At 39.9% G+C, this 13,744-nt stretch overlaps 1 protein-coding gene across 3 annotated transcripts in view; it reads left to right on the top strand.

The window, feature by feature from the left end:
- TRIOBP (TRIO and F-actin binding protein) overlaps positions 1 to 13,744 on the top strand; it is a 67,164-nt gene that overhangs the window by 24,922 nt on the left and 28,498 nt on the right. For all 3 annotated transcript variants that reach the window (XM_053721273.1, XM_053721272.1, XM_053721271.1), the window contains 2 exons: positions 6,043 to 6,132; positions 12,762 to 12,871. In XM_053721273.1, coding sequence (XP_053577248.1) covers positions 6,043 to 6,132; positions 12,762 to 12,871 — 200 coding nt within the window. The remainder of the gene's footprint in view (positions 1 to 6,042; positions 6,133 to 12,761; positions 12,872 to 13,744) is intronic.

Below are 13,744 nucleotides of genomic sequence, written 5' to 3'. Positions count from 1 at the left end.
ACAATATAACCTCTGTGGCTTACATCAACCATCAGGGGGAAACGAGATGTTCCTTGGCGATGAAGGAAGTTTCTCAGATTCTGGAGTGGGCAGAGGCCCACAGCTGTTCACTGTCAGTGATCCACATTCTCGGTGTGGACAACTGTGAGGTGGATTTTCTCAGCAGGCAATCCTTCCATCCAGGGGAATGATCTCTCTATCCCATGGTGTTTGCAGAGATATGCAGCAAGTGGTGGATGCCGGAGATGGATCTCATGGCATCCCGTCTCAAAACCAAGATACCCAGGTACGGGTCGAGGTCAAGGGATCCCCAAGCGGATCTTATAGATGTACTAGCAGTGCCCTGGAGGTTCAAACTCCTATATCTTTTTCCTCCATTACCGCTTCTTCCTCGAGTGGTGGCCCGCATCAAGCAAAAGCGGTATCAGTAATCCTGATTGCTCCATCGTGGCCGCGAAGGACGTGGTTCGCTGATCTAGTGTGGATGTCCTCATTTTCTCAGTGGAAGTTACCTTGTCGCAGAGACCTGCTGATACAAGGTCCATTTCTTCATCAAAATCTAGATTCTCTGAGGCTGACTGCGTGGAGATTGAACGCTTAGTCTTAGCCAAGAGAGGTTTCTCTGAGAGTGTCATTGATAGTCTTAATCAAGCTTGTAAACCAGTTACTCAGTGTATCTACCACAAGGTGTAGAGGGCCTACTTATTCTGGTGTGAAGAGCATGGGTTTTCCTAGCACAGAGTTAAGGTTGCCAGGATGGGCTGGAGAAGGGCTTTTCTGCTAGTTCCTTGAGGGGACAGATTTCGTCCCTATTGGTTTTATTGCACAAGAGACTGGCTGAGCTTCCAGACGGGCAGTCCTTTGTTAAGGCTCTGATTAGGATCAGACCTGTGTTTAGATCTGGGGCTCCTCCTTGGAGCCTAAATCTTGTTCCTTGGGTTTTGCAACAGGTTCCGTTTGAGCCTCTGCATTCCGTTAACATTAAATTGTTATCTTGGAAGGTTCTCTTTTTATTGGCTATTGCCTCTGCGCGCAGAGTTTCTGAGATCTCTGCTTTGCAATGTGAGCCCCCTTATCTGATTTTTCATGCAGATAAGGCAGTTTTATGTACTAAATGATTGAAACAAAAAAAGAAAGGGCGCCTCCTAGTGTAGCCAATTTTTGTAAGTAGATAATATATATTAGCAGATTTTGTACTCACATGTAGTGAAGGCAACGATAATGCCTAGGTAGATGGTCTGGAAACTTATCAGTGTCCCAGTTGACTGTGCACCATGAGAAGGGCTGCTCCTCTTGAATGGAAAAGATCTGGAAAACTGGAAAAATATACAGAGGGCGACTCCTAGTGCAAATCAGTTGATACAGTTGTAAACCCCAAATGATCCCTTTAGAGAGATACTCACATATTATGGAGCACACTATAGTGCTAATGAGGCAAGCTGGGTATATTATGGTGGCCCAGCGCACATAACACTCTGGCAAGCAGTGGATCAATGTAGCAAATAAAAAATAGGAGACTCCAGAAGTATATCAAAATAAGTTTTATAAAAATAAATAAATGAACATAAAAACAATCAGTAAAACACGCTACGCGTTTCTCAGAGCTCACCACTCTGTTTCCTCAGGCAAGTTCTACTGAGATATGACTGAAGTCTCCTATTTAAACCCAAAAAAAACTAATTGGGATGTCGGTTACACCCATTACCCACCCTTTTAATTAGCTCTTGCTACTATTACCATAGCAACTCTGCTGACTACACCTAACATTCCTTAAATGGCATATACAACATGTTTGATACATTTACTACAGAGATCTGATAAAATAACTTTGTATGTTATTCAACATTGGTTAAATTCTTAGTACAATGTAACAGATCATCCTATAAAAATAAGGAACACTTACATTTATATAGATAGATCTATCAACCAAAAACCTATATTTATCACAATATAGAGTGACTGTATTTATTTGTAGTGTATATACTTTCCAAATAAAAATAAGTATATGGCACTTAGCTTTATCTTCTTGTTTTTTGTTTGCAGTGCTGGAACCATCTTGTGTTGCAGTATGTGTGAGATATAGCTAATCGATGTATGTAATTTTTCGCTCGACTTTTGTTTCCTTGTGTTGTCTTATGCAATTGACGGGATTTTCTTATGTTTACTCTTAAAATTTGCTGTGCTCTCTGCCGGAAGTGGTCATGAGCAGTTGCGGTCTAGACCAATGTTATTGTATAATTACAGTGTTGTGCACTAAATGTCCAATGAAATATAGAGGTGTGTGCCAGTCATCCAATCAGTGATTTTCTAGAATAGGCCAATCAGTGTAAATCTGTCGTTCTCTATGTTTGAAATTAGTGCTGATCTTTACCCGTATAGCCTTTAGCTTATATAGCTGTCACCGAACTGACTGAATATCCGGCTATATTATTACTAGTTTTAATCCCTAAGTTCCTTACTATATATAGAAAAATACCCTCATAGATTAAGTCAAATTAATTTTTGATTGCAAATCATGAACTGAATAAAGGACAATTGTGCCGTAATCTCAATGTTGATGCTAAGCACCAAGCACACAATCAATGGACAGAGTACCATTGAAGCTAACAACACAGGGGAGATTTTCACACTAACACAAAAAATAACATGCAGCTCTCCATATGTGGTCTACTGTATCACCTGCATTTGTGGCCTACAATATATAGGCCGCACCTGCAGGATGATAAGACAAAGATGGTCAGAACATCTCAGATGCATTAGGAAAGGACTAGATAAATATAGCACTTCTAGACACCATACAACTACACATGGTACTATGAAATGTCTTATGAAGATTACTCCATTGGAGATAGTAACTGCCAGCAATTCACAAAATAGGATGACAAAACTCCGTCAAAGAGAGACCTTCTGGATTTATAAATTTTCGACTCTATATCCAGAAGGTCTAAATGAAGTTATAGATACAGCAGCATTTTAATACATATATCAACACTGTTAGTGACATTCAAGTATTATCTTATATAATAAATACCATGTTTATATATACACATTAGAGGAATTTGTCCTTAAATTTCAATTTGTTCATATAGGTAGAACACTTATTTTATTAATATTTCATTCATCACATGAAATTTTAATTAGTTTATATAGGTAGAACACTTTTTTCATTAATATATTATTAATCACATTATTATATCACAGATATACACGTTATAGGTTTATTTTAACAGAGGTGGAATATTCTTCTACCATCACACATATAATTAGTATATATATTATATGATCTCTTTATTAATAATTCACAGTTAGGTAACAACTAATAATACACAAGCACATTATAATAGGGTAATTATTACACATGGGGTCACTATAATAGTTTGTCATATATCAATAAACTGTATACACACATATACTCATAAATACACATTATAGCTTATAGACATCAACATCAAATGTTGGTGCCCACTGTGAGTAGTTATGAACTAGAACAGCTAATATTCGATTACTTGGTTAGCTCCATCTTAAAAGTAATTCATATATTAATTTCATAAAAGTTAATAGTTAACATCACACTTTTAATGCAGCCTTATAGAAATCTAACGGACACTCCATTGGTAGTAAAGTTTAGTTAATGTCATAAGATCAGCTCGAGAGCACATTTAATCTATATATACAAGTGTTATTAACATCCATAAAAGTAAAGTTTAGCTAATGTCATAAGATCAGCTCGTGAGCACATTAAATCTATATATACAAGTGTTATTAACATCCATAAAAGATCATTGGTTCATACGGACACACCTCTATATGGGGGGCGAAGAAAAACATTTTTTTAGTTCAGCATCAACATTGAGATTACGGCACAATTGTCCTTTATTCAGTTCATGATTTGCAATCAAAAATTAATTTGACTTAATCTATGAGGGTATTTTTCTATATATAGTAAGGAACTTAGGGATTAAAACTAGTAATAATATAGCCGGATATTCAGTCAGTTCGGTGACAGCTATATAAGCTAAAGGCTATACGGGTAAAGATCAGCACTAATTTCAAACATAGAGAACGACAGATTTACACTGATTGGCCTATTCTAGAAAATCACTGATTGGATGACTGGCACACACCTCTATATTTCATTGGACATTTAGTGCACAACACTGTAATTATACAATAACATTGGTCTAGACCGCAACTGCTCATGACCACTTCCGGCAGAGAGCACAGCAAATTTTAAGAGTAAACATAAGAAAATCCCGTCAATTGCATAAGACAACACAAGGAAACAAAAGTCGAGCGAAAAATTACATACATCGATTAGCTATATCTCACACATACTGCAACACAAGATGGTTCCAGCACTGCAAACAAAAAACAAGAAGATAAAGCTAAGTGCCATATACTTATTTTTATTTGGAAAGTATATACACTACAAATAAATACAGTCACTCTATATTGTGATAAATATAGGTTTTTGGTTGATAGATCTATCTATATAAATGTAAGTGTTCCTTATTTTTATAGGATGATCTGTTACATTGTACTAAGAATTTAACCAATGTTGAATAACATACAAAGTTATTTTATCAGATCTCTGTAGTAAATGTATCAAACGTTGTATATGCCATTTAAGGAATGTTAGGTGTAGTCAGCAGAGTTGCTATGGTAATAGTAGCAAGAGCTAATTAAAAGGGTGGGTAATGGGTGTAACCGACATCCCAATTAGTTTTTTTGGGGTTTAAATAGGAGACTTCTGAGGAAACATAGTGGTGAGCTCTGAGAAACGCGTAGCGTGTTTTACTGATTGTTTTTATGTTCATTTATTTATTTTTATAAAACTTATTTTGATATACTTCTGGAGTCTCCTATTTTTTATTTGCTACATTGATCCACTGCTTGCCAGAGTGTTATGTGCGCTGGGCCACCATAATATACCCAGCTTGCCTCATTAGCACTATAGTGTGCTCCATAATATGTGAGTATCTCTCTAAAGGGATCATTTGGGGTTTACAACTGTATCAACTGATTTGCACTAGGAGTCGCCCTCTGTATATTTTTCCAGTTTTATGTACTAAATTAGCTTTTCTTCCTAAGGTTGTGTCAGATTGCAAAATCAACCAGGAAATTGTGGTTCCTTCCTTGTGTCCTAATCTTTCTTCATCGAAGGAACGCTTACTTCACAATTTGGATGTGGTTCGTGCCTTGAAGTTCTATCTTCATGCTACTAAGGAGTTTAGACAATCTTCCTCTTTGTTTGTTGTCTATTCAGGGAAGCGTAAGGGGCAGAAGGCTACTTCGACTTCCCTATCTTTTTGGTCAAGGAGTGTCATCCGCTTAACTTACGAGACTGCGGGACATTGTCCTCCTGAGAGGATAACAGCTCATTCTACTAGAGCAGTGGCTTCCTCTTGGGCCTTTAAGAACGGTCCTCCTTACATACTTTTTAAATTTTTTACAAGTTTGATGTTTTTGGCTGAAGCAGCTTTTGGGAGAAAAGTTTTGCTGGCTGTGGTGCCCTCAGAATAGGGTCCGCCTCTTCCTTTTTGTTCCCTTCCGTTATTCATTCGCTGTGCTCTGAAGCTTGGGTATAGTTTTCCCAACAGTAAGGAATGAAGCTGTGGACTCTCCCTATCTTAGGAAGGAAACATAATTTATGCTTACCAGATAAATATCTTTCCTTTCGGATAGGGTGAGTCCACCTCCCCCGTAGCTTTTTTTTTTTGTCTATGGGCGGTCCCCTATTATTTATTTTATACTTCTGGCACCATTTATACCCTAATGTTTCTCCTACTTTTCCTTGTTCCCTCGGCAGAATGACTGGGGTAATGAGGAAGTGGAAGGAATATTTAAGCCTTCGGCCAGGGTGTGTCTGCCTTCTCCTGGTGGCCAGGTGTTGTATTTGCCAACAGTAAGGAAGGAAGCCGTGGACTCTCCCTATCAGGAAGGAAATTAATTTATCTGGTAATCGTGAATTACTTTTTTTATGGGGAAGGCATTTGTCCTTCCCTATATACAATGCTCAGAACTTGCTCTCCTTTCCCTCAGGCAGATGAGTTGGATGGTGAGATAGATCTTCGAACTTGCACCGATGTGCCAGAGTTTCCTGTACCAAGGAATTATGGTTTTCAGATTCATGTGAGTATCTCTCGCCAAATCATGACCATGTTTATTAAAGGGACATAATTTTTTCTTTATCTAATTTTGTTCATTCTCTTCATATCTTTTGTTGAAAATCAGGCCCACTAGATGGCAGCACTATTTCTTGCCATGTTGTGCTCCAGACCACTACCTAGGTATCTCTTCAACAAAGAATATCATGGGAACTTGGCAAATTTGATAAAAGAAGTTAATTGGAAAGTTTTTTTAAAATTGAATGTTCTATCTGAATTCTTATAGAAAGCAATTGGGTTTCATGTCCCTTTAAAGGGACATTCAACACTGCCCACAACATTAGACAACTAAGTCTAAAGAGCAAGCTTCAACGTTCCCCCTTTCTCTTACTTACTGCCTTCACTGTTCAATCCTCATCGATATCGTCAAAATTTGTCTCCTAATATGGCTGCTTAACTCCCCCCACTGTGACGTACAGCTCGTCTTCTTCAAACTAGCCGGCAGTTCTGTCCCATTTCACTAACTTCAATCCCAGCGCGTTCACGGGCGTTAGCGCATGCGCGATACAATAGGAACCTTAAAAGCGGAACCATAATAACCCAAAGTGTTTCCGTTCCGATTATCTTACTTATAGTACTTGATTACGTTTTTCTAGGTAAATACCCTATCCGCAACAACAAGTAATATCAGCGTAACGGAAACAACTTCTATTATTTGGTTCCGCTTTTACAGTTCCTAGTATATTGCGCATGCGCTAACGGCCGTGAACGCGCTTGGATTTCAGTCCGGGGAATGGCCTCTCATTGGCTGCTAGTTTGAGAAAGAAGGCGAAGACGTCACAGTGGGGGGAGTTAGGAAGACATATTAGGACAACAATTTGGAAGATGCGAAAGACGATTCAACAGTGAAGGTGGTAAGTAAGAGAAAGGGGGCACCTTGCAGCTTTATCCTTTTATTTAGTTTTGAAACATAGATTAATGTTGTGGGCAGTGTTGAATGTCCCTTTAAGTAAAAAAAAATTAGTAATAATTTATTGTGCCACAGGACAAAATCAACTGCCTGTCTTCCTGCAGCACATAATACAACTGCCTGTCTTCCTGCAGCACATAATACAACAGCCTGTCTTCCTGCAGCACGTAATACAACTGCCTGTCTTCCTGCAGCACGTAATACAACTGCCTGTCTTCCTGCAGCACATAATACAACAGCCTGTCTTCCTGCAGCACATAATACAACAGCCTGTCTTCCTGCAGCACATAATACAACAGCCTGTCTTCCTGCAGCACATAATACAACAGCCTGTCTTCCTGCAGCACATAATACAACTGTCTGTCTTCCTGCAGCACATAATACAACTGTCTGTCTTCCTGCAGCACATAATACAACTGTCTGTCTTCCTGCAGCACATAATACAACTGCCTGTCTTCCTGCAGCACATAATACAACTGCCTGTCTTCCTGCAGCACATAATACAACTGCCTGTCTTCCTGCAGCACATAATACAACTGCCTGTCTTCCTGCAGCACATAATACAACTGCCTGTCTTCCTGCAGCACATAATACAACTGTCTGTCTTCCTGCAGCACATAATACAACTGCCTGTCTTCCTGCAGCACATAATACAACTGTCTGTCTTCCTGCAGCACATAATACAACTGTCTGTCTTCCTGCAGCACATAATACAACAGCCTGTCTTCCTGCAGCACATAATACAACTGCCTGTCTTCCTGCAGCACATAATACAACTGCCTGTCTTCCTGCAGCACATAATACAACAGCCTGTCTTCCTGCAGCACATAATACAACAGCCTGTCTTCCTGCAGCACATAATACAACTGTCTGTCTTCCTGCAGCACATAATACAACAGCCTGTCTTCCTGCAGCACATAATACAACTGTCTGTCTTCCTGCAGCACATAATACAACTGTCTGTCTTCCTGCAGCACATAATACAACAGCCTGTCTTCCTGCAGCACATAATACAACTGTCTGTCTTCCTGCAGCACATAATACAACTGTCTGTCTTCCTGCAGCACATAATACAACTGTCTGTCTTCCTGCAACACATAATACAACTGCCTGTCTTCCTGCAGCACATAATACAACTGCCTGTCTTCCTGCAGCACATAATACAACAGCCTGTCTTCCTGCAGCACATAATACAACAGCCTGTCTTCCTGCAGCACATAATACAACTGCCTGTCTTCCTGCAGCACATAATACAACTGCCTGTCTTCCTGCAGCACATAATACAACTGCCATTGCATTATTTATGGTATTTTTTTTATGACCTTAAAAACTTTTCTGTCTCTGTCTTCCACTTTTAATAAGTAAAGTACCATCTGCATTGTTTGTTTAGGCCTTGTTTTATCCTGCTGTAGTGTATGACCTTTGTTAATTAGGAGGATCAGTGGGGGTAGGTGTGACACTATGCAGATAATATGGTATACGTTTGGGGTATTTCTTTTCTTTTTCCAATTTTTTTAAACCTGTCTGCATACCCCCAATTGATGCCGACGTAACTAGCTATCGGCCAGGAATACCGGGGTTATTGCTGTAAGCCACCTCTCTCTTTTCCGGAGCTTCCCAATACAGGCTTTACAGTGTGTTGTTTGTGTGTAGGTGCTTAGAACCGAGGTATCTACCATTTTTAACTAATTCAATAAAAGACTAAGTTTTAATATTAAACATATACTAGGGGAGCTGAGTGTTCACTCACAAACTCTTATGTGTCATTCCTTATGGTTTGACGTCTATATAACTTTGTTAATTAGGACCATGTGACTGTTATTACCCATACATAGCTTGTTAGAGCACTGCAGCAGGTGTGTAGTTCTCTAAGTGTGTTAGTGCATAAGTGTAGGAGTCATAACAAGGAGTTAGACAAAGGAGGGGACAACTTAGAAACAAGTACTTTAAAATCTCTCTACATTTATTCACAAACATTCATTCTCCTGTCTGCATTTACCTTCTCCCCCCTTCTCCTTAATGTGACAGCACCATTCATATTTCTTCTTCTCTTCTACCTTCCCCCCTCTACAACACACATGAACTCTATTCCCTTCTCATTCTGCCAGCCATGCTTCACGGATTCTAAACTTAAACACTCACATAAGACACACTCTCATCTTCTCTCTCTCACCATCTTTCTTCTCCTTGCAGCTGGAGATGTCTCAACTAACCCAGGTCCATCCTCTGCTCACTACCCCAAATGACACCTCATAAACCTTGCCTACATAACCCTCTCAACCTTATTAACTGCAATTCTGTTAGTATACCCAATATCTAATCATGACCTATTCATTTCACGTTCACTTAACCTGTTAGCCCTCACTGAAACTCAGCTCTCCTCCTCTAACACAACTGCTGTTACCGCTATGGTGGCCTGCACTTCAATTCAGTAGGAATTCTTCCGTCTCCATATTGTACCTTCCACTGCATTCCTTCACCCCCTCCTTTTTTTTCTCATCTTTTGAAGTTCACATTATCCGCATCTTCTCCCCTGTAGCTCTTTGTGTTGCAGTTATCTATCGGCCCCTTGGCCCACCATCACAATTTCTGGACCACTTAGAAGCCTGGCTTCCACACTTTCTCTCTTGTAACGTCCCTTCTCTCATCTTAGGGGACTTCAACATACCCGTTGATAATTCTAACATGCCTGCTGCCTCTAAACTTCTATCCCTTACCACCTCTTTTGGCCTGTCCCAGTGGACAACATCTCCAACTCACTGTGAAGGCAACTCCATAGGCCTGATCTTCACTAATCTCTGTGACATCTCCAACATCCCATTTCCTCTCTCTGACCACCATCTACTAACTTTATTTCTTACTCTACCTGCTGCATCTTTGCAAGCCCCCAAAAAACTGCCACCTTACAGGAATTTAAATGACTTGGATGTCACAGACTTCTTCGCTCAACTGAATCCTCTACTATCCAACATTTCATCCCTTTTTTGCCCAAACCCTGTGGCCTTACATTATAATTATAATTTCGCACTAAAATCAACTCTTTACAAAGCTGCACCCTCCAATGTTCGCCGTACTTCATTCATTTGACGACAACTGTAGCACACCAAAACAGACCCGATATCTTCAGCAATGTTCACAGGCTGCTGAATGGCAGTGGAGGAAATCACGCACTGTGCTGATTTACTGCATTACAAATCCATCCTTAAGTCATACAACTCTGTCCTCAGCCTGGCCAAACAAGTCTATTGCTCCTGCCTTGTGTCATCTCACGCATCAAACCCCAGAAAAAACTGTTCTCAACTTTTTAACTCCCTTCTACGTCCGCCTGCAACTCTGTCCACTACCAACCTCACTGCTCAGATTATTGCTGATCAATTCATAAAAAAAATTGACACCATTAGAAAATACATCTACACCTAACACCCCTCAAACCCAGCACTCCTACCCACCCCTTCTATTAACAAAACTCTCTGCTACTTTCCTCCTGTAACAGAGGAAGAAGTCTCCATACTCCTATCTTCAGCTCATCTCACAACCTGTCCACTTGATCCTATTCCTTCACAATCTCTTCCTTCTCTCTCTGCTTCTCTAACTCATCTCTTTATCCAATCTCTCACTGCTCGCACATTTCCTGATATATTCAAGCATGCATCAATCACACCAATTTTTAAAAAAACTTGCTTGACCCCTCCACCCCTTCTATCAGCAGTCTCTTTACTTCCCTTTACCTCCAAATTATTGGAACCACTGGTCTATAATTGCCTAACTCAATTTCTCACAACTAACGCCTTACGTAATCCACTACAATCTGGTTTCTTCCCTAAACCACTCTCACTAAAGTAACAAATGACCTGTTATCAGCTAAAGCAAAGGGCCAGTACTCCTTACTAATTATTTTTGACCTATCTGCTGAATTCTCTCATCCTAAAAATCCTACATTCATTTGGCATACGAGACACAGCCCTCTCCTTGTTTTCTTGATATATCTCAAACCTCTCGTTTTCAGTTTCCTTTAACAGCAGATCTTCTGATCCTTTACTTTCTCAGTAGGCATACTGCAAGGTTCTGTCTTGGGTCCCTTGCTTTTCTCTCTCTATACACCCCCCCCCCCTTGGACAAATCATAGCCTCCTTTGGGTTCCAGTACCACTTATATGCTGATGATACCCAAATCTATCTTTCATCTCCTGATATCGCTCCCTCTTTACTCAACCAGATTACCAACTGTCTCTCTGCAATCTCCTCTTGGATTCACACTTGATTGACTCTGAACTGACATTCACCCCATATATAACTGTTTCCCAAATCCTGCCATGCACACCTACGCAACATTTCCAGAATTCGTCCTTCCCTTTCCTTACTCAAAAAATAACAAAAATACGTCATTCCCTCATTTTGTCAAACATTGACTATTCCAATCTATTTCTAAATGGCCTTCCAAAACACTGCCTCTCCTCCCTCCAGTCTGTTATGAATGCTTCAGCTAGACTCATCCACCTAAGTCGCCGATCTACATCAGCTGCTCCGCTCTGCCAGTCTCTACACTGGATCCCCATACACTCCAGAATACAATTTAAAGTATTAACCCTAACTTACAAAGCACTCAACAGCCTCACCCCCAACTATATTTCCTCTCTCATCTCTAAATATTCCCCATCCCGTCCTCTTCGATCAACCTCTAACCTACGTCTCTCCACTCCTATTATCTCTACGTCCCACTCCCGCCTCCAAGACTTCCCACGTGCTGCTCCTGTCCTCTGGAACTCTCTACCCTGCTCCATAAGACTGTCTCCAACCTTGTATAGCTTCAGACGCTCCTTGAAAACCCACCCTTGCAGAGAAGCTTACCAGCTAACCTCTGCTTTTCATCCTAACCAAAATAATTCTTGAACTGCCTGACTCACTGCTGCAACTACAATCCACATGACAAGGTACCCCAAACCTTATGTTTCTACACCCTCAACCTGTAGACTGTAAGCTCTCCGGAGTAGGGCTCTCTTTCTCTTGTACTAGATTTGTTTAGTCTTTTATTTTTTTTATATTTTATCACAAGTCCTTGTCGTATTTCCTTATCTCTGTACCCAGCTATGAAAACCATATTTTGTTTTTATGTTAGTGAGGCTTGTCATTGTCTACGAATAATACAGTTAGAATTCTGCCAGTAAGCAATCAGTCCTTAGGGTCTAGTTGCACTTCATGTAAGCTTTAAAAAAATCATAATAAAACTTTTAACTTAACTTTTTTTTCCGTGCATAAAAATAGTGTTGACCTATTTTTATAGTACTCTTTTATATGAATGATAGAAATTGCAAGGAGCAAAGCATGAGCTGCTGTATTAATTTGAAGCAGTTTATATTCTAAATAGTATGTCCCTATAATACACAGATGAGGATTAATAACCCTAGAGTGCCTATGCCAACATCCAGCAATAGATCCGCGCTTGCCCTGGTCCCAAAGTTAAAATTAATTCCCAATTGGTTTAACCAAACCGGCCTATCATAAACTCATGTTTTTGATGAAAAGGGACAGCTTAAGATGAGAATCAGTAATAATACAGCTTTGTTCTGTGTAATGAGTATATTTTTCTTTTCACTGATTGCAATAGGATGCTTCCTAACCAATCACAACCCTGTGCAGTATGACCAGGCATTGTTGTATAATATCTAAGGCTCTCTCTATCTGTAGACACATGAGGGTGTGTACACACTCTCAGCAATGACTTCTGGGATACGGCGAAACTGGATTGAGGCGCTGAGGAAAAACGTTCACCCTGTCTGCATTCCTGATGTGACTAAGTAAGATACTGAGCTGAGATGGGACATGGGTGGTATTAAAGGGACACTAAACCCACATTTTTCCTTTATTGATTCAGATAGAACAGCAATGTTCTAATTTACTTTATTTTTAATTTTCTTGCTATCTTTATTTTTGTAAAGCTTAAGAGCCGGGACATTTTTGGTTCAGAACCTGGGTTATGCTTGCTTATTGGTTTGCTAAATGAAGCCACCAATAAGCAAGCGCTATCCAGGGTTCTGAACCTATAATGGGCTGGCTCCAAAGCTTTTCAATTCTTGCTTTGTAAATAAAGATAACAAGAGAATGAAGTAAATTTGATAATAAGAGTAAATTAGAAAGTTGCTTAAAATTGCTGCTCTATCTGAATCATTTAAGAAAAAAATTAGGTTTAGTGTCCCTTTAAGCATGTGATAAAGAGTAGGCAAAATGAGATAGCGAGAGGGACTGGTGTGCATGGAAGTAGAAGGTGCTGTGCACAATAGGCTTTTTTCTTTTAACTGAATAGTGTAACCAATACCAGCATGGCATGTTATAATGGATTAGACCTGTCATTAGTGTAGGCTAGTGTGCAAGATGAGACCACTGATTAGTGTAGGCTAGTGTGCAAGATGAGACCACTGATTAGTGTAGGCTAGTGTGCAAGATAAGACCACTGATTAGTGTAGGCTAGTGTGCAAGATGAGAGCACTGATTAGTGTAGGCTAGTGTGCAGGATGAGACCAGTGATTAGTGTAGGCTAGTGTGCAAGATGAGACCACTGATTAGTGTAGGCTAGTGTGCAAGATGAGACCACTGATTAGTGTAGGCTAGTGTACAAGATAAGACCACTGATTAGTGTAGGCTAGTGTGCAAGATGAGAGCACTGATTAGTG

Source organism: Bombina bombina, chromosome 7 (assembly GCF_027579735.1).
Source record: "Bombina bombina isolate aBomBom1 chromosome 7, aBomBom1.pri, whole genome shotgun sequence".
In the NCBI taxonomy this organism is placed as follows: Eukaryota; Metazoa; Chordata; class Amphibia; order Anura; family Bombinatoridae; genus Bombina; species Bombina bombina.
The sequence above is the reverse complement of the archived record's forward strand: the minus strand, read 5'-3'. Positions and strand labels throughout refer to the sequence as shown.